Source organism: Nicotiana attenuata, chromosome 7 (assembly GCF_001879085.1).
Source record: "Nicotiana attenuata strain UT chromosome 7, NIATTr2, whole genome shotgun sequence".
NCBI classification, from domain to species: domain Eukaryota; kingdom Viridiplantae; phylum Streptophyta; class Magnoliopsida; order Solanales; family Solanaceae; genus Nicotiana; species Nicotiana attenuata.
This window is the reverse complement of record NC_031995.1, coordinates 33,546,252-33,571,285: the sequence shown is the minus strand read 5'-3', so window position 1 is coordinate 33,571,285 and position 25,034 is coordinate 33,546,252. Positions and strand designations below refer to the sequence as shown.

Sequence of the window (25,034 nt, the reverse complement as noted above, 5' to 3'; positions counted from 1 at the left end):
TTCATTGCGTTGCATTTGATGTATAGAACTTACCCCGTGTGTTTGCAAAGCAAAATAGTAGTTTTTCTCAGTCTTAGAAGTGATATAGGCGTTTCTTTGTTGAGCCAGTTATATGATTGTACCCACCAAATTTTGATGTATCTTAGTTAACCCTTTGAGCATGTAATCATGTTTCTTTGGCAACCACATCGCAAGCCTTACCCATTTGTTTGAATTGACCATCTATTTGAACCTTTTACTTCTCGTGAGCACTTGAATGTTTTATGAACATTGTAAAAGTTAAAGTGTGGGGTGATAGTTTGACTTTTGAGTGGAACTAATGAAATAAGGAGAAAGTTGCACTTTTTTGAAAAAGTAAGAGCCACTTGAATTGAAAAGGAAAGAAGAAACAATAATCGTATGATTGTGAGAAATATTCCGTGATAGTGGTAACTCTTGATTTAGTTGTGCTTAAAGAAGTTGGGAGTTGATGTATGTTGATTTAAGGGTGGAGTTATGGTTTGACATAAGTGTGGGGTTTTGAAAGGTTAAGTATATGTATTAAACTGCTTAGGGAGGTGTAGTCACTCTTATATCCAAATGTATCCTACCTATCTCGCAGCCTACATTACAACCAAATAAAGTCCTAATTGATCCTTGGCTGAATGAGCTCAGTTAGTAGAGTAGTACACTATGGGCAACCCTGTGGTACGTCTTTTGTGGCACATGAACGTTGTTTCTGAGAGCGAGCGAATTCTTTCTATCTTTAGTTCCTAATTGTTCTTAAATTTTATTGTGTGTGGAACTACTCTCTATTGTTGTGTGAGGGCACTTGATTCACGAAGGAAAGGTAATGTTTGACCTCTGTGTTCGAGTAAGTGAGCCGTTATGAAAAATATGTGGTGCTTTTGAGTCAAATCTTGAGGCGAAGATGTTACGGTATTGTGCTTAATCTATTTTAAATATTCTTGGTGTGATGAGTTAGGAGAGTTGTTTAAAAAGGTCGTTTCTATGTGAAGTGTAGTTTGATTGCTCGTGGACGAGCAATGGTTTAAGTGTGGGGGGTTGATGGTAGGCTGTAATTACGTATTTTAGTCGCTAATTGCACCCTAATTCACGGCACTTTACTTGTGTTGAGCGTTAATTGGTAGTGTTCTGCACTTATTGTGTGTTTTGTGCCTTGTAGGAGTGATTCCGAGCTATGTAGATATTGTTAAGCTAATTCGAGCTATTTGGAGCTTTGAAGTCTGAGTAAAAGCCCAAGGGATTAAGTCGGGATCGTGTTCGGGGGTCGAGGACCAAGTCTGGACGTCAAAACGCAAGCAAAAAGTCGTACTCTGAGAAAACCCTACAGTCGCGGCGCGTGGAGCGGCGCGTGGGGCATCGCGGCAGTAGGAAAGCTGCCTGTTGCAACACTGTCAATCCTCTAAAGATCTCCACTGCTGCCCCGCATGGCGCGTCGCCCCATGCAACGTGCCTATGTAATTTTTCCAGAGCAATTATCCTATTTCGGCTAGGAGAAGGTGGTTTCGTCTGGGCGTGACCCTACTAGGTATAAATACATGGAAAAATGTTATTTTATGGACTTTTGACATATTTTAGACCTAAGGAGGCTAAGGAGGAGTTGGAAGAACGCGAGCACAAGGAATTCATCATTCATAACTCACCCAAGACCTGAATTTGGATCGTTTTATGTTTTCCTATACTTTAACTCTATTTGTGATGAATTGCTCCATAGCTATGGAGTAGTTCTCTTTAGGGTTTGATGGATTTGGTGTATTGATCAGTGGATTATAACTCTAGTTTTATGTATTGAATCATTTTGGATGATTTAATTGTTGCATCTATATTCACTTGTTGATGTAATTGAGAGAGGCATAACTTGTGATATCCTTGCATTATATTGTTGGTTGAGTTCATTAATTCTTCTTAGTAATCGAAAGAGGCTAGTTGAATCATTGAATAAACCTAGTTAGGAGGATAATTGAGAGAGGTTCTCCTAAAGACCAATCCACTACGCATTCTTGCATATCTTCACCGAGCTTAAATTGGTTCATCTTGTGAGGTTGAGACTTAATCGAGAGAGGAGTTTCTGCTGAACGCTTGAGCTAATAATTGAGTGAATTCGAGAGACTCACTTGAGCATTAGAAGTTAATTATCTAGAGTTAGATCTCAAACAATTATATTGCACCTATTCCATCAAAACCCTATCTTCTCCCACTGATAACCTTCTTTGCTTACTCATTATTACAATTGTCACTAGTCAATAACTTTAGACTTTTAGTTAATTTTAGTTCTTAATCGTATAAATCACAACCGTTGATCATCTTCGACTAGCGAGCATATTTAAGTGTGTGTCTTGTGCTCGTCAGAAGTATATTTTTCAAAATAATAATAATAATATAAGTTCACATACATACAATAGTTTAAATATTTATTCTGAAAGAAACGTGTATATTGAATGGAACTTTGAATTGCTTTATCAATTTTATGTCTGTACCTAATTTGTATGCCAACATATAATAAGCAAATATGTTATGAACGAATTGTTTTCTATATAAGGTAAAATTGTAATTGACTTTAATGTCCTAAATATTAGTACTTTCTACCTAGTTTAGTAAGAAAAGATTTAATAACAAAAACTCTAGCTGATTTTAAAGATTGTGAAATCTATTTCTAAGGGGTAAAAAAGGAAAACGATATTTCGCTAAGGATCGTTGTGCTTTTAGTATAGTACTAGTCTTTATGTACGTGCCTCGCACGTATAACAATAGGCGCGCCTAATAATTAACATATGATATGCAAATATACTTGTTACCAAAAAAAATCTCATGCAATTTACGATATTATTAAAAATGCTACTTTTAGCTAATTCATTTTCTATCACTATTATTTTTTCGGTTACTTATATGAAAAAACGGACAAGGACGAAGACTTTCGCGCATATGAGAAAACTTGGTGACCATAAGAACTTGCATCCTATTGTGTCCTTTTACGATATGAGGGATGAAACAAATTTGGCCTTTGAATATGTGAAAAATGTTGACGTTCTAATTTATCTAGATATATACCACTCATACTCTCATATAACTAATTGATCACTACTATTTTTCTCTTTTCTTCTTTTTAATGTTTTTTCACCAGTGATTTTATTCGTTTCTAACTGGTCTTAATATAATATATCATTTTTAATGAATGTAATTAATATTTTTTAATGAAGAAAAGACAAACTAAAATCTATATAGAGATCTGGTGTGTACGATGAGTTAGAAATTATAGACCTATGTAATTAATGAACAATATTAAAGAAGTTTCCAGCCTTGTTCATGCTTGAAACAACGGAATTTTATTAATCAATGATTTATATGTACAAAATTTAAGCTTAAACATTATACGTTAATGCAGGACTTTAAATCCAAAACTAATAACAACCAACACTACTTACTTGAACTCCACAATAAAAAAAGAAGCACGATACAGAAACAATTTTCTTTAACTATAATACTGAACACGTCTTATATGAGTTCCAATAGTAGTAACTAACTTTATAGACGAATTTAAATCCTTGTGGGTATCACATGTATGTTAAATATTACTTATAATTTTATATACCCAATAAATGAAACTATGATTAAATTTCTAAGAGGTATAAATGTCGGTTATTGTTGTGAGGATATTTTTGTAAATTAATATTTATCATGGAACATTAATGCTTTTAAAATAATATAGATAGATATAGATAAATCAGATCAACAATAATAAAATTAGGAACTTTCCCNTAGCAAAGTTAAAGTGTCTATTTGATCCTTGTGGATAATTTAAAGAGGTCGATTTAAAATGACCTTGAAGTTTTTAATTACTAAAATGGAAGTGAGAACCTAAGTAATAATAATAAAGAAATATACTAAGAGTAAAAACGTTTACTATTGCATGCTATTACCCGTCCCACCTATCAGTCCTGGAGGCTTTTAGGACTACTAATCCTAAAGGGAGGAAGCTTGGCTTTTCAGAGGTTTAAAAAAGGTTAAAATACTAAGGCGTCAAGCAAAACACATAAAGTAGTTATGGGAGCACAAAAAACAATTAAGGCTCAGATAAACCTCCTTCAATCACAGAAAATCATGTAGTTTAGCATGTCTTACATGTACTGATTAGGTCGAAATTATGCTTAACATTAGGCAGGCTGGTTCATTACATATTTTCAGGCAAGAAGTTCGCATTAGGCTCGCCTGGCTGCAACTTATCGAAGACCAGTGCAATTAATTAACTACATACTTGTTTTCCTACGTGATGGCCTATAGGCATGGCATCTACTGGTTTCANAAGCAAATTGGTATGTTACTAATTTGCCCTTTGAAATGTAATATGTTGTTTAATTAATTTTATAAACATCTTTCTTTCCTTTACGATCGCATAAGAGTTTTTGAAATTCCTTTCTGATATACTTTTTTAGAATTCTCATCGCGACACAGTTTCCATTCCTCTAGATGATCTAAGAGGACTCTATTGGTCTTTGCCTCTTTGGGTTGTTATGTTCTGATGACGAGAAGGGACTGTTAAATCAAAAAACAGGTCTTTTACACCTTCATTAATAAGCTTATCAACCAGTATTTCAATGAATCATCATTGTTTATATTAATGATAAATAGGTATAAAAAAATTGTAACAAATAACTCAAAATAAGGAAAGTAATATCATAAACCACAAAAAAAAGTTAGTATTACAAAACCAAACCTGAAGAAAGGTCTTTAAAATTTGACCTAATAGAAAATAAAAGTTCAGCATTTATTGTATTGTGTACTTCATTCTTCACTCTTTGTTGCAAAAGGCACAGTTATTCTCTGTTACTTGCCTAGTGCTGGAAGCAATAACAATTGAAGGATGACTATGTTCAATTAATTTCTTAACATTTTATTCACTCCATATTAACTCTTCATGAAGCAACTATAACGGCAAAGATTCTCTTGGAGTAAAGGACAATTTTACAACATTGCAGTTTCTCTTGCCTCTTTCCATAAAACAAAAAATTTACTAACCTTGCTACTCTTACAGAACAGACAATATACTACAAACTTCTCTTGACCAAAAAAAAGAAATACAAACTTCAACAATAACTTTCCTATCTTCCAGTTAGTATCATAATTTCATCGGCATTTCCCACTGAAGAGTTTCACGAATATACAAGATAACTCAGAGACTAACATCTTCAGCTAGTGGATCTATCAGCTTTAGTTCATGCCACAAGCAATACAATGTATCAAATAGGTCATCGTTAACTTCACCATCTGTCTTTGAGATTCCAAGAAGTGTCTTGAACCATTCTTCATGCAGTGTTGAAAAGCAAGCTCTTTGTTCACATGACCTAAAACTTTCTCCGATCATTTTCTTCATGACTTGCCCTGCATTGGATGCGGATTCAACAACAATTTTCGGGATTCCAGCCATGAGTGCTACTTGCATTCCATAGCTCTCTGGGCATGCTCCAGAGGCTAGACGGTAAAGGAACACCAGCTCTTGCTCTGTTGGAGATGAACTTTGAGATTTCAACTTGAAAGAGCAGGCCATGTGTTGTAATGTCACATTAGGATGAGAAGCAAACTCTTTAGTGAGTGGATGATAATGCGTGGCAAACAGTAAGCGGCAGTTCACCGTCTCTATAAGGTGTCGGAATACCTGGACAGAACTTGTAACAAGTCAAAAACTTCACCTCACAGCTTGAATGTATGGAACAAAACCAAAGATGCCACGACCAAAATGACTCAAAAGACAAGCAAGATTCCCTTTCAATAACGCATAGTAATCTTAAAGGCATTGGCCGAGCCCCAACAAGTTTTGCTCAATTTCTTAGCTACAATAGCTCCATTCTTTATCTTGTGATATTATACCTTAGGAACAGGTCACACGCATAAAAAGATAATTCAGATGGCAAAAAAATGCTTCAGTAATTTCAGATAAAGTAATATGGTATGTCATGCCACGTCTTTAGGTAATACTTTGCCCGAGTAACTCAACGAAGCTCGATGTATTGTACTAGAAAGCTGTTAAACTATAATTGTGTATTACACTTTAGGCACTTATCATGGCATTACACCAGTTGACTGGGAAAGACAGATCAAGCATCATGTAAACTAATGCAAAAAGACTCCCAGAATCTGTCTATCAAGAAAACAGAACTCTTGCATGCAGCTAATCAATCATACAATAAAAGAAAATAATGGGGAACTTACAGCATATGCAATAGCATATCCATCAAAAGTGCTTGTTCCTCTGCCCAATTCATCCAGAAGAACAAGGGAATTGCATGTAGCATTTTGAAGAACTGACGCGGTTTCTGCGCACTCAATAAAGAAGGTACCTGTAAAAAGTAAAAATAAGTTACCTGTGAAAATGAAAATTAATTTTTAAAATGCATGTGGGGCATAGATGTTTCTGCTTTGAGCTTTACACATGGTCAATTTTTCTTTGTAATGCACTAAGAAGAGGACAGAAATTGTGAAACCACAAATATCTGCTGCCATTGATCTAAACTTCATCTTTATTCCGAGAGTGAAGAAGTTTACTGTCCAAGCCAAGTCCACCGCTATGGACTTCGACTCATACCTAAAGAATGTGATAAAGCAGGAACTATATTTCTCACAAGAAGTCCACCTGTTACATCATAGCTGAAGCCTGAAGTAACCAAATTCATATAGTCCAAGTGCTAAAATTTTCAGTGCTCGTTATGATAATGATGATGATTGTAAAGAACATCAACAACGATGGTTCAATTTGTGCTATTCTTATGTCAAGTAGAAAAGTCCAGGCACTCTTTTATCATTGTGATGATAATAAGATATTCCACAAGCATAGTCACTACAGTGAAGACTATCACTTGAATATCCCAAAATATGTCAATTATAGGCCTCTTCCGGTCCAAACTAAATTGCCCTTTTCCTCTTCTCTTTTATCTTTCTGACTTTTATTCCTTTCTGACAGTGGTCTAGACTTCCGAAGAATGAAAGACTACATAGATAGTAAAAAGAAGGTAAAGAGGGGTGGAAGATAGTTCAAATAATAAGCTCTTTTGATTAAAACTTACTTTCACCAGTCATGATTCGATCAGTTGCTCCAAGACGTGTAAAGATGATGTCCACAAGTGAAAGCACACATGTTTCTCCAGGCACATAGCAACCCAACTGCAGAGAAATTGATATCTTTAAACTCCAGAAGCCAAGTACCACCTAAATGAATGTATGATCTCTTCCAAACATAGAGAAGAATGAACCTGAGCCATTATGACGGCCAGACAAGTGGCACGTAAAAGAGTTGACTTTCCTCCCATATTTGGTCCAGTCAACAGTAAAGTACGAGGATGGCAGATATTCGTATTCCCTCCAAGATGGAGATCATTAGGAACAGGCAGTCCCCCACTTTCAGCAAGAGCATATGGATGCCAAAGCCCCTTGATGTTTAGTATTGGCCCACCAGTCTCTCTACAGAAATTTGTTGGCTTTGAAAGAGGCAAGATCACTGGTCTACACATAACTCCAGAGGAAAATTTTGCAGTAATGGAAAATGATCTTAACACATCAACACAACTTATGGCATAAATGACTTGAGACCACTCAGTAGCCTTCTCAACAAATAACTCCATCAAAATGGATAGTGTTTCAGCATCAAAATCAGTAGAATTATGATCCTGGCACAGCAGAGGAAAAAGGAATTACTGACACAGCCCTCTGCAGGATGAGATGAGGTTTAGTAAAACAGAAGGTTCACAAAGGGACATACTGAAAGGCGAAAGCGTTAGTATAATTAGGTTTATAATGAATACAACTATGGCTAAGCATCAAATTGAAGTACGAGATCATGACACAGGGATGAATGAGGTAGCTGCATCGATGAACTGATAGGTAAACTTGTTGCTTCTTTTTTCTCTTTTGGAAGAGGGGAGGGGGAGGGAAGGGAGGGGGATGGGGATGTAGAGGTTGTGTCCAGCTGTGGGGAAAGGAAGCAGTTGTTTACAGTACCAAAATGATGTGTTTACATCAAAGCAGCACTGTTATATGTACACCCTAAAGAGAACCTAACCAGTCCATACTATGTCTCCAATTCAGAAACGATTTAAAAATCAAGCACAAACTATTTGATTATAGAAAATAAGAAATAAAGTTGGGAACTACTGAGTAAAAGCAGATATAAGGGTCAATCTTACACTATGTTTCCCTAAGTCCTCAAACACCTGATTCTTTCCAAACAATAAAGGACTGCCAATGTAACAGCTCCTTCGAGCACAATCGGAAAAACTTGAAAATGCAGATTTAGGAAAACTGTGACTGAATTAATGGCCAGACTCTAACACACATGATTAGACAATCAACTAGCAAGGACATTCTTCTCTTTTTTCTTTTTTCTTTTTCCTTTTTTCTTTTTTCTTTTTTTAAGAGGGTAAGGGCGGCCCATACTCCCTGTGAGTGTTGAACCTGTACGCCAACTAGAGTAGGACCAGAAGCCTGCAGGGGATTCCTCTGATACTTTAAAAAGATGAAAATATAGATGAAAAAATAATGAGCACACTCTCATCAATTTGAATATTAAAGAGGTCGAATATAATGGTCCAAAACAATCTTGACAAGAAAAGAGCCAAAAGAATCTTGTATCACAAACCTGAAAATTGGGGAAGTCACTCTTGATTGCCACTTCAAATTGGCTGAGGAATTTATCAAGCCCATCGTCACCATCTAGAACAGGCAAGGATACCACTTTAGCCAGGGAAGAGGTCAGACGTTCCTTCTGCAACAACCTTAACAAATCTAGCCCAATCCGTAGCCCTTTAACAAGCAACCCAAACACTTTAACCTGTAGTAACAAGATGAAAACCTTGAGTGAAACAGAGGTTATATACTACATCAATAGAGCTGAAAGGTCATTCCCAGGGGCTGAAACAGAAAATTCTTCATGGAGGACAAAATTACTATGAAATGAGTCGTGCAAAAGCACGTCCAACATAAATAAATATTCGTTATAAATAAGCATATGAATTTTTGGATTTCTAACATTAAAAAGAGAAGTAAGCATTTAGACACCTACCTACATCATTGGACTTGCAAAAAAAATTCAGGTAATGCTCAAAGAAGAAATAGTTAGAGCAACTTCATTATTAGCTTACGAATGTAGAGCAAGAAGAAGAAAAAGTAGAAGTGAAAATGAAGACACTTGCTGTAGTCGATAATTTTGTCATTATCTATTACCACCCAAGGCTGTGGTAGGACATTTAATAGGATTATGAACTTTTTCCAGTTTCAAGTACCAAAAGGTCATTTAGGAAACACTTCCATTATAATAGTCCGGAAAGAAAATATGCCCCCAGCATGAAAATAAATGGGGCATAAGATGATTTGGATAATTTGAGGTAAAGCACTGCTTGACCAAAGAAATTAGCAGTTGGAGCAAATGAATAAATTTGAGAATTTCTAAAGGTAACAACAATATTGCCTCCTACCTTAGCTAAGAAGATCTATGGAAATCTGTAGGTGGAGGAAGAAGGATATCCAGTGAACCAGGAAAAGTGCCAAGAAAAGTCATTTGGTGGATGCTTGGATACAAAGAAACTATCAAACATATAAATACCATAAAGGATATGCAACTAAGAGTAGGTAGAAGAGTGGGAAAACTGGAAGGACATAGAGAAGTTACCTGCTGAGCCCCTACTAGTTGTAAATTAATTATGGATTCTAACCAATAAAATAATATACAGGATGAAGGTCCATATTTCGTGTTATTTGCACATAATATTGTTTTAAATTGAAGAAGCTAGTGAGAGACACAAGGAGTCAGCCAAAAGCTCAACCTGAAGCCCTCTAGAGAGTAAGAGGTTTAAAATAAGTATAAGTAATGGATTACACACACACACACACACACACAGCAATTTTTACCCCTATAGAAAAAATTCGGGTGAAACAGTGGTGCCCAAATGCAGACAAATTATATGAAGGCTCAGTTTTTCAGGAGAATGGCATGACAGATGAGACATCACATTGATCTAAATTACAACAGCTGAAATCAAGGAGTGCTGTAAAAGTGCACAGCAGGAACAGGAAAAGAAGATACCAAATAAAGCAAAAGCACAACTATACTACAATTATGAGATGACAATATCATATAGGAGGGAATGTTGGGCCTCTAAGGTCCAACACATGTACAAAGTGTCACAGAAGTGTGAATGTTAAAGTAAATGCATGGTCAACACAATATTGGACAAGATAAAAAAATAGAATATATCTAATAGAGGGTGTAAGTAGAGCATGAAGAGGATAAAATGAGAGGTTTGACTGTGTCATGATGACCTCCAAATATGACAGTCTATAGGTGCAACACTATCATGATTGAAGATGTAAATGTAGACGAGGCAGACCTAAATACACATGAACGAAAATTGTCACAAAGGACCTACAGTCTCTCAGAGCCGAGGGTCTATCGGAAACAGCCTCACTATCTTTATAAGGTAGGGTTAAGGTATGCATACACACTACCCTTCCCAGACCCCGTTTATGGGATTACACTGGTTTCGTTGTTGTTGTTGTTGTTGACCTACAGTCTCTCAGAATGACTGCAGACTTAGCTAAGAACTCAACACGATATAAACAAAGGATAATCATTGTTGTTAACTTAGGTCATGTGTTTGCCAAGATTCTTTTCAGTATAGTCAAAGACTTGTGCGTCAATGCAAGAATAACTGGGAGATTTAGAGAACCTCTAGTTTTGTGGAACGCGCAATTTTATCTTAAGAAATGATTTATTTATTTTTGCCATGAAATGGGATAAAAAAAGAGCGAATGAATATAGAGAATCCATACAGCTGACTAAGCTAGTCTGGAATTAACGCGTTGTTGATTGATGATTTAGAATAGTAGTTCTTGGACAAACAACCATCAGAGTAATAAACAACCATCAGAGTAACAAACAACCCCTTGAAATAAAATTTAACCGGAAACTACCATCTGAATAGAACAATCAATAACTATTCTGCCTATTGCTCGTTTGTCTAGGAAGTAGGAAAGGTGTGAAAATGACACACAATGTCATCCGATGCGCAATAACGAGATAGACTATTATTCGTCTGGTAAGTAAAAAAGGTGTGAAAATGGAAATAGATGCTCAGCTACTATATCGGCTAGTCTTTCTTACTGGAAGCAGATTGAACTATTGTGGTAACCACACAAACTAGTAATTCAGGTAGTGAGAGCATCTTTTGGCACATAACTGCACCAAGACTAAGCAAACCAAATTGAGATGTCAAACAGGACTTACTCGCTGCTTCAACATTTTGGCACCAATCAAGGGCAGTAGGAGTGCTTCAGAAGATTGAATGCTAGCCTTAACCCGTCCAAGCAACCTATCCAAATCTGGAAGCTTGCGAAGATATTGAGCAGCGGATAATGTAGCCTCTGAATTTTCAACAAGCCTGTCAATCACATCAAGCCTATGGTTGATTTTCTCCACATCTTTGAGGGGATGACAAACCCAGTTTCTCAAAAGTCGCTTCCCAGGTGAAGTAACACAATTATCAAGATACTTGTATAAAGTACCTGAAAACAATAGATAATCACTCACAGTTAGAATAGAAGAAAATATAATTGACACAATTGCCCTTAGAATGAGTACAAAGCTTGATTTGACAAAAATATTGTACTTGCCTGATGGACTCCCATCAGCATTATTGTTGAAGATCTCAAGATTGACAAGTGTTTGTCCATCCATTTTGAGGCAACCCCTATAGACTTCAAATGATAGAATATCGCCATTACGTAACACCTCATCTAACTGTTAATGACAGAATGAAACAATCACCAAAATAAAACCATTAAATATTACACACAGAAGATAGGTCACGGTTCGGAGACTTACCATCAATCGCTCTAAATGATTGACAAGACTCCCAAGAGCACATAAAGCAACATCATGGCTCATTACTCCATCAAAGGTGTGATCCCACTTATTACAATATCTTTTAAAGTAACCTTTCAAGTCAAGGAAATTTTTCACTTCTGCAGGATCAACAAAATCAGCACCTGGCTGGACTGGGGACAGGAGTGGCGCTGCAGGACCTAAATGGACAAAGGATACTCATCAAGAGATCTAAGAAAGTGACAGCTCCATCCATTTCTATTTCAACCATCCAATTTTGGTTCTATGTGTAACATCTTCATATATCATTCAAATTCTCCCGGAGGCTGGAAGAACAAATGTAGTATCTGAATAGTTTACGTTTATGAATCACAATCCCGTCTAATCTCACTACAACTTCACTCTTCTTGTGCTGACTAAACTTGCAGCGCATATATTCAGTCTTACTTCTACTTATCCTAAAACTCTTACTCACTAGTTCACTTCTCTATAGTTCAAGCTTTCGGTTGACACCCTTGTTGGTTTCGTCAATTAGCACAATATCATTAGCAAATAGTATAGCATGGGATCTCATCTTGTATTGTGTTGGTTAGCTAATCAACAACTAGGTTAAACAAGTAGAGGCTCAATGCTGATCCCGGGTGTAAATCCACAGTTATGGAAAAACTCCTTTGTATCTCCTACTAGTGACTGCCCTTTATGCATGTCCTTTGTGACATTTATATATTTAATATGAAACAAAAAAAAAACATGGGCCCATTATAAAACATGCTTTAATCAGATGGAAATGGATGAACATTCAAGATTAGTGCACATTGAGAACCATAAGATAGACTAGCTGCAACTTGCTTGTGCCAATGATGTTGTCCAAGAATCATGTACATCCTAAGATAGACGACTTACTGAAGACATGGATTTGTGATCATGACAGTGGTGTATTTTAATTTTAAGTATTAACTATGACAGGGGAGGCTTGGAATAATACTGCATGCACTATACAAACCTTATCACAACAGTACCAAATTGGGCCTTCTTTTGTCTTTTGTTTTTTTAGATAAGGACCAATTTGGGCCTTCTTAGCAACTTTTCTTCTTGTTGAACACTACCAGGGCTTGTAATATTGTTATTTATCTCAAGAAAAGCAAAAGGGGTAAGACTTTAAAGTAGCTGAAACTATTGATAGAGAAATTGGATGATGAGCTACTCTCAGCTAGTAAATTCCCCTAAAATGTGCAAGTTAAAGAAAGAAGAGAAACAAGAAATTGCAAAGAAGAATGAATAGATTAGTTCAACTTAGGAGCAGATAAGCTCGAGAGAATGAAATGTACACGAAGACGAGAGTGTGATTTCTTGTCTATGGATTTTCTAGAAAAAAGGTGACAATTGGCTTTAAATCTTCGACGATTTTGGGTGGAAATGATTGAAACAACAATCTGTTACAATTCCTTTGGGCTCGTGAATCTTCTTTCCATGAAACACAATCTGATGATAACAGAAAAGAACCTTTAATCTTCTATATATCACAATCACTGTCAGAAGAAACAGTGTGTGAGGAAAGGGGGCAGGTCTAATGTTATTCTTCTCTATAAATTCTAGAAAAGAGGACAACATGTCCCACAATGATATCACTCGGCAAAACTTGACAAAAGTGGACAGTCTCTCAAACAAACTAAGAAAGTTATCCTTTCTCAATTTCTCTCCACCAGGCCATATCTCATAGGCAATACGAGACCTTAGTTATAGCATTAAAATTGCTCACTGCTAACTAATCTCATTCCAACTACGGAATAAACAATACTGCGGGTCCCACTAATGACCACTTAGGAATTATAATATTTTGCAAAGCTCATCTTCTTTAGGGAATTTGTCGCAACTTACTATAAATAATGGCCAAATAAAGACCACCATACATGGCTTTCAGGGCAAAAGTTAAATGGAACAATATGAAGATCCAGGCTTTCACACTGAACTGCCCGAACAAAGAAATAGCTTTGTGACACGATAGGCAGGACATAATGCCTTGGATAATCAGGAGAGAATTATCACAATCACAGCCATTTCATGATACAGTAAGCAAAAATTTAAGAAACAAGCAAATTTCACCTGTTAATGAGTATTTTTTCAGAGCTTTTTGAGAATCCTTTGACAAACCTGTTAAAATAGAAGTGCGAGACGAGGAAGTCAGACTCAACATAGTTATTTCCAAAGAACAAAAATAATCCTTCCAAAGTCTAATTTAAAAAAAGCTTTACCCCTAGCATCGTATATAACTTCCTTCGGTGACACCTACAGATGCGACAGAGAGCAACATAAAATATCAAGCAAACGAATCGCATATTTGTTAAGTTACTCAAAGAAAGATACTAGATCTTCTATTAAGTTACTCAAAGAAAGATATTAGATCTTAAAGTGTCGTACTTGCATCAGCAAAGCCCCCAAAGCTGCACAAGATGCATCATCACTTATGGAACCAACCCAAACTTTAAGAGCAGCACAATCGACAAAAGCAAAGCCAAAAGTGGTTGAACCATTCTCTAGCTCATTGCAAGTCTAGATGTAACAGTGCAAGAAGCCAATAAATCCTCTGCCTCAGTTTGAAGTCTCATTTTGTAGCACAAGGATGACCATAAGGACATTAAAAAATTTAAAGCTTTTTCTTAAAAATTTGGGGAGAGAACAGAAGCAGCATAAGATTGCATGAAGCATTATTCTGCACATATAATAGATAACTCTACTGGCATGTAGAATTAACAGAACTGTATCATGCCAATGGCCTCAATTTATATAAAAAGCTGCTAACCTCCTTAACTGCAAGAAGATGAACTGCATCAGGCCCAATATTACCCTCACTTCCGGTAGAAGGAGTGAGTACATGAACTAGTTTTCTGCGAATAACCTGAAACCAATATTCTCATCATCAAATCACTAAATGCCATGATGAACAACGAGTTGATAGTGCTCATTTGAGAGACGCAGAAGAAATTTATGAGTGCCCAACAAAAAGATTCATAAAATTGTATACATCCAGAATTTTTCGAGGCATTAATTGCTTCTATGTATCTTCTGCTGCTTTATTATCACATTTAATAACAGTTAAATGACTATCACTAACCTCACATAGCCCTAAGCGCTGCAAATGTTTTTTAAGAACTAGGTAATTTATGAATGCTCAACCAAACTATATATATGTATCCAGAATTTTTCAAAGCATTAATTGCTTTAATGTATCTTATGTTGTTTATTATCACATTTAGAACAGTTAAAGGACCATCACTAACCTCACACAGCCCTAAGCATTACAACTGTTTTTAAAGAACTAGGTTAACTCAACGACTTGAAAGCAAGCATTACAACTGTATTTAAAGAACTAGGTTAAGTCAATGCCTTCATGCTTTCACAAAATTCATGCTGCACTTACAGAAGTAGAGCCTCTAGATTTTGCTTGCTCAGATGTTTCCAACTGTTCCATCCGTCCTACTTTATACCTTCAAAGTAGTTAGATAAACTCAAGATAAATGAAAAGATACCTAATAAGATACTAAACAAGTATTACCAACAAGGTGGTCAGTTGCAAATTGCTACTAACATGAGTCATAAGCCATGCAGAGAAAGGTGACATAGTAATGAACTGTTAAAAAATGATTAAGATGAAGCAAATCAGAAATTCCAATTACTGATAAACTCGTACAGTCATTAGAAAGTAGAAATTGGAAATCGCCAGCAGCAAAAGCAGTTAGCCTGTTTCCCTGAAAAAAGATACATATCTGGAAAATGAAACTTCTTAACTCTTTTTTTATAACCATGGTGTTTCGGCCAGCTTGTGCACACCTCGACTATATCCACGAGGTACATGCTACCTCCAAGTAACTCTATCCACCAAGGCTTGGACAGATAGGAAGAAATAATGAGACTTCTAACTCTTACCCTCGCGCTAGGAGCTTCTGGACAGCTTCATCTATCCCACTTTCAGATATGCCAACCTGACAGAAAAGCAAGAAAATAAGTCTATGGATCAGATTCAGAAGATTAAACTAGACCGAAAATTACCAAAACTACCTTTTCAGATATCCCAAGTGACTTATGTATAGCATACCTGTCTACATTTTCCCACGCCACTTTGTGTCATTTTCCAATCGAGCTCCTTGTGACCAATTTCAGCATCTAGCTCATACAGCTCATAAAATTTTCCCTTTTAAAGCATTAATGTTTTAGAGAAAACTATATCAAATAAGAAGCCTTGTGCATGATTTTTTCGAAATGAAAGAAAATAAAAGAATACATTTACTGAAGCATTGAAAATCAAACAAAGACAAACCATAACTTCAATGAAAGCAAATATTTTATTTTCCTCACATCTAACCATATATAGGGTATCCTAGCACTTATTGTCCAAGTATCTTCGCCTAAATTGCCCTTTAACTAATAGCAGTAGATCCAGATTACATTCCAAATACTCATTTCATTCCTTGTTCTTCTCCAAAAGGAATTGCAAAATGTATAGAACGATTCAAACATGCATTGTCTAAGCCAGCAACGACAAACAAATAGACGGATCCCAAAGGTTTTCACAAATAATCCTCCCATATTATTGGCTGGAAAATCGACAACATCTAACAAATACTCCCTCCGTTCTAGTTTATGTGAACCTATTTCCTATTTGGTCTGTTCCAAAAAGAATAACCCCTTTCTAAATATGGAAACAATTTAGCTTAAACGTCCAATTCTACCCTTAATGAGAAGCTTTTACAACCACACAAATACTCTAGACCCCTTTTTGACTTGTTTAGGACTACAAATTCCAAAAGTCTTATTTTTTCTTAAACTCCGTGCCCAGTCAAACAGGTTCACATAAATTGGAACAGAGGGAGTATTTACTTATGCTATCAATAGTGAGGCCTTTTTTTCCCAATAGGTCCTATCAATAGAAAGGTCATTGCTAACCAGTGTTGTTAAAAGCGAGCACGAAGCGAGGCCCTGGGCGCGTCTGTGATGCGAAGCGTAGCAGGTTCAATAAAGCGATCGCTTCTGCAAAAAAAAAAGCGAGAAGCGTAAAAGCGACAGTAGCGATAGAAGCGAGAGCTTCTACATATTAAGGGCTGCCAACGTTATAAAACTTCCCACTACTTACCTGGGTCTACCATTGGGCGCTTCGCATAAGGATACTACGGTTTGGAATCGAATGATCTAAAGGGTTGAAAAAAGATTGGCAGGCTGGCAGAAATGGTACTTGTCAAAAGGCGGTAAGGAAGTGCTTATTAAAAGTACTTTATCGAGTATGCCCACCTATTACTTGTCTTTGTTGCAAGCTCCCGTGAGCATCACAGAAAAACTGGAGCGGCTTCAAAGGAATTTTCTTTAGGATGTGGCGGATGGAACTAGAAAGTTTCATCTGGTGAATTGGCAGACAGTCACTTCCCCAAAGAAGTGGGGTGGAGTTGGAGTAAAAGATCTTGGGGTATTCAACAGAGCTTGGTTGGGGAAGTGGATGTGGAGATTCGGGGTAGAAGAGCATGCTCTATGGAGGGAGGTCATAGTAGAAAAGTACGATTCCACAGGAGGGGGTTGGAGGACCAAGGCAATCAAAGCACCTTTCGGGTGTGGCATGTGGAGGAGCATCATGAAGAATTGGGAAGCCTTCAGTGGCAACATCACTTACAGGGTGGGAGATGGAAGGAGAATCAGCTTTTGGAATCATAGGTGGTGTGGAGAGGATACACTGAGGGTCTCCTTCCCCCACGTCTTCAGAGTTTCAAACCAAAAGGAATTGATGGTTCAACAGATTCGTAAGGAGCATGAAGGGGGGATAGTATGGGACCTCTCATTTAGAAGGAACATGCAAGATTGGGAGATTGCGGAGCTCCAAGATTTGTTGACACTGCTATATGGGCAAGACAGGCCCCAGCCATCTCTTGGAGATGAAATTTGCATGGCAATGGTTTGTTCACCGTAAAGTCCTTTTACCAGAGCATGTTGGTGACAGAGGATGCCACTTTTCCATACTCCTTGATCCGGATTCCTAAGGCGCCCACGAAGGCGTGCTTTTTTGCATGGCTAGCGGCAAGGGGAGTGATTTTGACTGCTAAAAATCTGCGAAAGAGAGGATTACACTTGTTAGTTGGTGCTACATGTGTAAAAGCTCAGGGGAAGAAGTTGATCATCTTTTGTTGCATTGCCCTATGTCCTCGGGTTTGTGGAGGGCAATCCTGAATCTTTTTAGTGTTCAATGGGTGATGCCAAGCTCTGTAAAGGAAATGTTATATAGCTGAGCCGGTTTCCGTAGAATAAGAAAGCAAAAGGCGTGGAAGTTCGCCCCGTTAGCTCTCATGTTGATAGTTTGGAGCTTTTAAGGGGATTGAGTCTCCTTTTTCACATCTCAAGAATAGTCTTTTATCTTAAGAATACAATTTACCTTATAAAAAAACGTTATAAAATTAAAAAAGCTCTCTTTTTTTAAAAGACCATCGAGCAGCACTTTTCAACAGAGAACAACAGGCGACTAGGGTTCCATTTTCTGCACGCTTCTTCTTTCACTGTTTCAGTCCCAAAATAGCAGCGAAATGCTGGCAAATTTTTTTCCCCTTTTAGTTCTTCTTCTTCTTTTTCTTTCACTGTTTCAGTGATAAATTACAGCGAAATGCTCCCCAATTTTTTCTTTGTCCCTAGTTGATGAAGAAGAAGTTGAAGAAGATGACAAGCAATACAATAATGATAGTGGAATACAAGAATTTGACAATCTTGTAGAAGAATAGGATGCTCATTTTGTGCTTTAATTGATATTACTCTTTAGTTTTTAGTTTTTACATTGAAGTATTAAACATTTGCTTACAGTTACATGTGTTGTCTATGCACTATTTATTTTAATATTTTTTTTAAAAAAAATTCGCTTCACTTCAAAAAAGCAGGCGCTTCGCTTCTAGCTTCTTGCTTTAAGCGAAAAGGGGATTGTCGCTTTTTCTCGCTTCACGCTCTTCACAACACTGTTGCTAACCATCTAATAATAAATTTTCAGCAATTAATGTCTTTAAATTTAAGAAACCAACATCGCAAGAAAATTATCTGTCCAATCTTAATAGCACAACCCTGAAAACCTTGTAAACTTCTATTTAAGCAGTGTATTATCCAAAAACCTGGTATTTTATGGTATTCAAAGTTTAAATCAGGATATGTCAGTAGTATGGTTAATAGTCTTAATATGTGAAAACAAAGATTTTCAAATTAGTAAAGTAACTTTTCTTCAGCAAATAACGCAGAGGAAAAAGAAACGTGCATCAGATAACTAACAGCAAGAGGCAACAGTTTAGTAAATTAGGAACTCTTTCCACGATAAGATTTCATACTGTCACTCTTTTTACTAGGTAAACAGAGACCTGGAGAAATGTATGATACATATATATAACCTACAGAAAAAGAGAAGACCTAAAATTGTAGATCGAGAAACTTGAAAGCCAAGAAAACAAAGCAATGCTTAACGGATAAAATTACAGCAAGAGAAAGAACAAGAAAACAATCTGCATTTCCTAGAAAAATCCTAGAAGCTATACCATCTAGCAATATCTTGTTAGAAAATTAACCTTAGAGTAAATTGAGATGGATCTTCTACAAAGAATACAGTGAGTCAAAGATTTAGAGTTTGGATCAAAACTTTAGAAAAAAAAAATGAAAAAACAAAACCACGGCTTCTGTGTTCTAATAGTTCAAAAAAGTTTACTTTCCATGGATTCTACATGAAGAACAAACTTAAAAGATTATTATCAAGTGGTCACTACCAAATTCATGATACCTAAGACATGGATTTTTGGGTAGTCCTTGCCAATGGCACAATTAATAAGAGGATACTCTTAAGACCACTAATGAAGGCAAAAAAAAAACATAACCAGGGAAGTTTTTGTCAAACAGGAGAGTGTTTTGTGAAAATTTTACAAACATTTTCCTCATTCGCGATACCACTGTGTAATAAATTGATACCGAAATAAATAAACATGTGAAACAATACTTATGCAAATATTGAAACTAAAACAAAACTTATCCAAACAATTATCTGGAACAAAAGATATCAAACGAATGAGAAATAGAATTTCCCTAATGGATTTAAAACTTCAAATTTTTTCCAAGGATATAGTCCAAGGAATGTAACAAGTGTTACCAAATCCTATCATAATGATACAGAAGAATGTACGTTATTAGGTAAAACATGGTTATTTTCCAAGTTCCATGTAGAAGCCTTTAGGTAATCCAGTTACTCAATATTCACAAGCCTATCCATCTGGATCGTTACTCTTTCCAGTTGTCTAATAGCCTAATTTATTAAATGTAATGAAGTACAATCAGCACGTTACACTATCTAAAAGCAAAAGCTCATAGCTCAAAAACTTGTTGCACTAGAAAGAAAAAGAATGAACTGGCATACGATTACGGTGCAAAGTCACTTTTTCCAGTAAATTGATGACACAAAGCGGCTGGAAGGAAGAATATACAAGATGGTAAAGTAGAACTAACCACTTTAAAGAAAAGCAGAATGTCCATGTATTTGCATTTGACATCCCAATACTGCTTCTGAGAAGCAGACATTTTTCTCAACGCATCAGGAGGAATAAACAGTGTTCGCTTGTCATAGAGTGGGTCCCCTGGCATTCTACCATTCGCATCCTTGATTTGAGATGGATGAAGCCACTCAAACTTGCTAGTCATTTCAAACTCTGCTTCGAGGTTCTTCCTTCCAATATTCAAACCCTCAAGACTCTTAATCCTCTTGCTTGCGTCCAATGAAGAGCAACCACTCCTATCCCCTGAGGTACGCATGTCATCTTGGACTCTTTTTAACCCAGGTACAAAAGGTTGCATACTTGGTGTTTCCGGCCCAAAACCATGATCATCACCTTGTATAAGAGATACTGATCCTTTACCCTCTTGATTACTATTTCCATTAGAACTAACAGAACTTCTATTAGAGCCTGACTGCAAGGAAACAGAAGGATTCCCCAGTGTTTCTGATCCTTCATTTTCTGTACAAAGAGAGGGGATCCCAAAAGAATCAGTCTTTGCTAGATCCCTGTACACAATATCACAAAGTAGTTAAATATCACACATCATGTCGCAAGACAGTATGAATATTCTGTGCACACAATATAACCAAAAGGCGGTTAACATTTCAACTGTACATAATAAATAGCCATCAAACTAAGTAAGGAAGCAGTGAGCATTCGATCACCCACAAGAAGAAAAGAAACAGAACCAAACTCTAACACCATGCTTATTGCGACACCTAAAAAAGATAGAACAGTAAAACTTAACCACACCACCTTTAACATAAACATGGTTGCTAATGGGACATAATAGTTTAAAATGTAAACGCTCTATTTCAATGGCAAAGGTAGAAAGAAATTAACAAATAGGGATACACCACGTCAGCAAATTCACATAATTATGACGATGCTTATATCAATTAAAAATAGAAACCCAATTTACAAAATAGTAGGAAACAAAACCATGAGCGACACAAGGTAGATCTAATAAAGTAGAGAGAGGGGATAATTAAGACTTTGTACTAGTGCTAACACCTTCAACTGTAACATAGCACGTCAAAATTGCAAGGGAGCAGTGAGCAATAACTGAACATAGCTACACCACCTTTAACATAAACTCGATTGGTAATGGACTATAATAGTATCAAATGTAAGCTCCGAATAGCAGTAAGTTAGTAGCAGTAATAACGTAATTTTGACAAGGCTTATACTAATAAAGTGCAATTTACAATATAGTAAGTATGAATAAGACCATGCAGTAACTACAATTAGGTAGTGATAAAGCAAAGAGAAGATAATGAAAATTGTAAGCAATGAAACTCCATAAAAAAAAATAAGAACATCTCGAAATTAAGAGATACCGATGAATGCGTGGTTTTTCTCTGATAAACTTGTGCCTAATAGAAGAGAAAGCAGAAGACTTATTTCCATCATGGCCGCTGTTGAAGGGGAGAACCTGACGTGGCAACTTCTCAGGAGGAGTTTCAGTTCCCAAAATGTCCGGAATACTTTTGGTAACAGGGACTGCATTTTGATTTGGAAATTTGTGTTTGTTATTGCCGGAGCTTTGGTCCTCCGATGAAGGTCTCTTGAGGAAGGAGAGTATAGATTTCTGCCGCTGCATTTCCGATTTTTGGGAAGGAAGGGGGAGAAGGGAAGAGGGAAAGAAAGAAAGAAAGAGAGGTGAATTGGCGCCAAAGGATTTTTGGGCTTCTAGAAATTGGAGTAAAATTTTGCAAGCTCTGTGAAAAGAAGAGGCTTAAAATGAGGAATTATTACCTTGGCTACTGTGAAGTCCGCTGGCTTACTCACCGTTGGATTTGATTAACATTTAACGACGTTACTTGACTAGGGTGTTATCTATGTTAGGCATAATAGCTTAAATGGCACATATACTTGTCCCACTTTGTCATGCCGGTCCCTATACTCCACAAAATTTCATCCAGACACTTATAGTGATTAAAACACACTATTTTAAACCCCTTTGACCATTGACCTAGCTTATGTGGCGTAAATAATGCTGAGGTGGCTAAAATGATTGGTACACACGCGCAAAAAGAGCGTGAATACAATAATTCAGCAGAAAATGACTAAAATTAGAAAAGAAAAAAAAAAGAAAAACAGAAAAAAGAAGACTAGCGAAGAACCCATGTTCTCTTCCTCTTGCTGCCATTGTCATAACTTCTTCTTCATCAGAATCAAAGATAGAAAATCATCATTATTTTCTTAGGCAAAATTGTTAGAATAAAGATAAGTTATCAACAGGAACTTCGTCCAAAAAAAATCAAGCAGACTAGGAATATCACTGGAGCATATCAAAAATTCATCACTGGTTATAGATGAAACCTTCGAACCATCAATGGCGAGGAACACACCGGAAAAGTTCGAACCATCACCGGCGCGGAGACCACCGATGACCATCATAATTTTTTCTTATGTATCACCCCTCCATAATAGAATACAAAACAACCTTAGTAGTTCAATCAAATCGGACGAGAAATACTAAAAGGGGTGCCCGAATCTGATCTATAATGGCGTGTGAGCACCCAAATCTTGCTTGATTTGTGAAAATTATTGGATTTTATAGTGACTGCAGTTTCAATTGTTCCTCTTCCATTTTTAATCTCTCGAAAAATTATAGCGGATATTCACATACCCCTTTTTTTATTCTTTGTTTCTAATGAGATAGAAATAGCATGATTCCAGCGTTTTATTTCGGGTAGGGTGGCTGTGATTTGTAAGGATTTAGGAAGTGTTAATTCTATTATCTATTTAATTTTCTTCTCTTTTTTTTTCTTTTTTTTTTGTTTTCATTTGATAATGAGCATTTTGAAGAATGATTGCTGGGTGTATTTGGAGTAGAGCTAGAGAATTTTTGGGGTTGCAAAGGTGAATTAATGGAGGGGGGACTGTTTGGGGTGGCGAGGGTGGCGGCATACAGGTGGGAATAACAGGAGATAGAGAGTAGAGGGGAGGAGTGAAGTGAAGTGAAAATAAAATAAAAAATAAAGTAGAAAATTCTGAAATGAATTGAAAAAATAATTATGTGGCATAAAAAATTTGAGGTGGACATGGATGTGTCATTCACATTGGATCGTTGAAGAGCACGCGAGGTCGAAAGGGTTTAAAAGAATTGTTTTGAACGAGTAGAGGTGTCTGGATGAAATTTTGTGGAGTATAGGGACCGGTATGACAAAGTGGGACAAATATAGGTGCCATTTAGGCTATTCTGCCTCTGTGTTACCACTCTATGAATTTTTGGTTTTTGCATTTTGACTCCGCGCTACATAATTATATAAGTTTGGCACCTAACCTTTGGCCCATATCCTTCTTACACATTTTTCATGGACGATAATAACATTACACACGTAACTTTTTTAAAGTGTATCTAGTACACATCTCTTTTGACCATATCCTGTAAAAAGTTCATCCGTGTATTTCACGCATTTGACTTTAGTTTATAAACTTAACCCACTTATTTTTAACCCCTTATATTTATTAACCAACCCGACCCTACCCTACCCGACCCATCTGTTAAAAAGGGTTAAAACTAATTTACCCCAAGTTAACTCTCATTTCTCCATACATCTTGAAGGAGCTCTGGTGAAGTCGATTCCAGCGACTATCTCAAGCAAGGCTTTCATCGTGTATGGAAGGTGGATTTATGCGATTTTAGGTTAGTAATTTTCTTCTCCTTGTATTACCCATTTATTTTAGTAGTGGGTGGGTTGAACCTAAGGGTTTTTTTAAATTTCTTCTATTTGCTTTAGGGTTTTCGAACTTTTTAAAAGGGGAATCTTTTGTCATTGTCGATATTACTGTGAAGTTGTCGTGTTGTTGCCTTTACAGATAGTTTTTTATAAAAATATTTACTTTGTATTTGCAAACCGTGTGTAAAGTTAGGGTTTAAGTGATTATTGTAATAGCATTGCTTTGAACAATGTGATATGCTCTTGTCTTTGTCTCCGCTTTTGTATTTCATCTATATTTCTTTATTTTCAGTTATTGCATGTGGCAGTTGATTTGTTTGTCCCCTTATTTGTTTGCAGAAAAATATCTTTTAAATTAATTACACTCAAGTGGTACCATGATGGGGTCTTAGTTCTTGGTAACTTTGCTCGTTATGAGAGGGGTAGTCAAACATTGACTTTAGATGTAGATGTGGATTTACTGTCTTTTTTTGAACTAATGAACTACACTAAGTTATATAAATTTAAAAATATGGTTGAGCTGTATAGTTGTCCAATGGATAGGACAGATAAATTGGTAAATATTCTCATAGACAAGGATATATTAGACATTTGTAATGAATTGGAAGATGAGGATAGTTTAGATATTTATGTGACTCATGTTGTCCCCTTAAATGTTGTTGACATAAATGAGACTAGTAAAGGGGTTGGTTGGAGTAATAGTGGAGCTTTTAAGAGCACAATTGTCTTAGAAGAAGAAGAAGAAGAAGAAGAAGAAGAAGAAGAAGAAGAAGAAGAAGAAGAAGAAGAAGAAGTAGAAGATAGTGAACCTGAACCTGAACCTGCACCTGCCCCTGCACCTGTACCTTTAAGAGAACAAGAGAGTGAAGTAGATAGTGACTCAGATGATGATGAGGGTGAGAATGACAATGAGAATGAATAAAACTTTGATAATCC

General features: G+C 36.5%; 1 protein-coding gene across 2 annotated transcripts; it reads right to left on the bottom strand.

The window, feature by feature from the left end:
• Positions 4,920–22,137, bottom strand: LOC109228919 (DNA mismatch repair protein MSH7). 2 transcript variants are annotated; one of them, XM_019394180.1, is made up of 17 exons: positions 21,750–22,137; positions 20,363–20,915; positions 15,960–16,055; positions 15,791–15,846; positions 15,285–15,351; positions 14,667–14,762; positions 14,285–14,416; positions 14,119–14,152; positions 13,970–14,017; positions 11,867–12,066; positions 11,656–11,782; positions 11,270–11,547; positions 8,627–8,818; positions 7,245–7,658; positions 7,059–7,155; positions 6,208–6,335; positions 4,920–5,653 (listed from the first exon to the last, which is right to left on the bottom strand). In XM_019394180.1, exons 1-17 carry the CDS (start codon positions 22,010–22,012, stop codon positions 5,171–5,173), a joined length of 3,264 nt encoding a protein of 1,087 aa, XP_019249725.1. In that variant the 5' UTR covers positions 22,013–22,137; the 3' UTR covers positions 4,920–5,170. The 2 variants fall into 2 exon arrangements, with proteins under 2 accessions (XP_019249725.1, XP_019249726.1); XM_019394181.1 differs by lacking the exon at positions 14,285–14,416.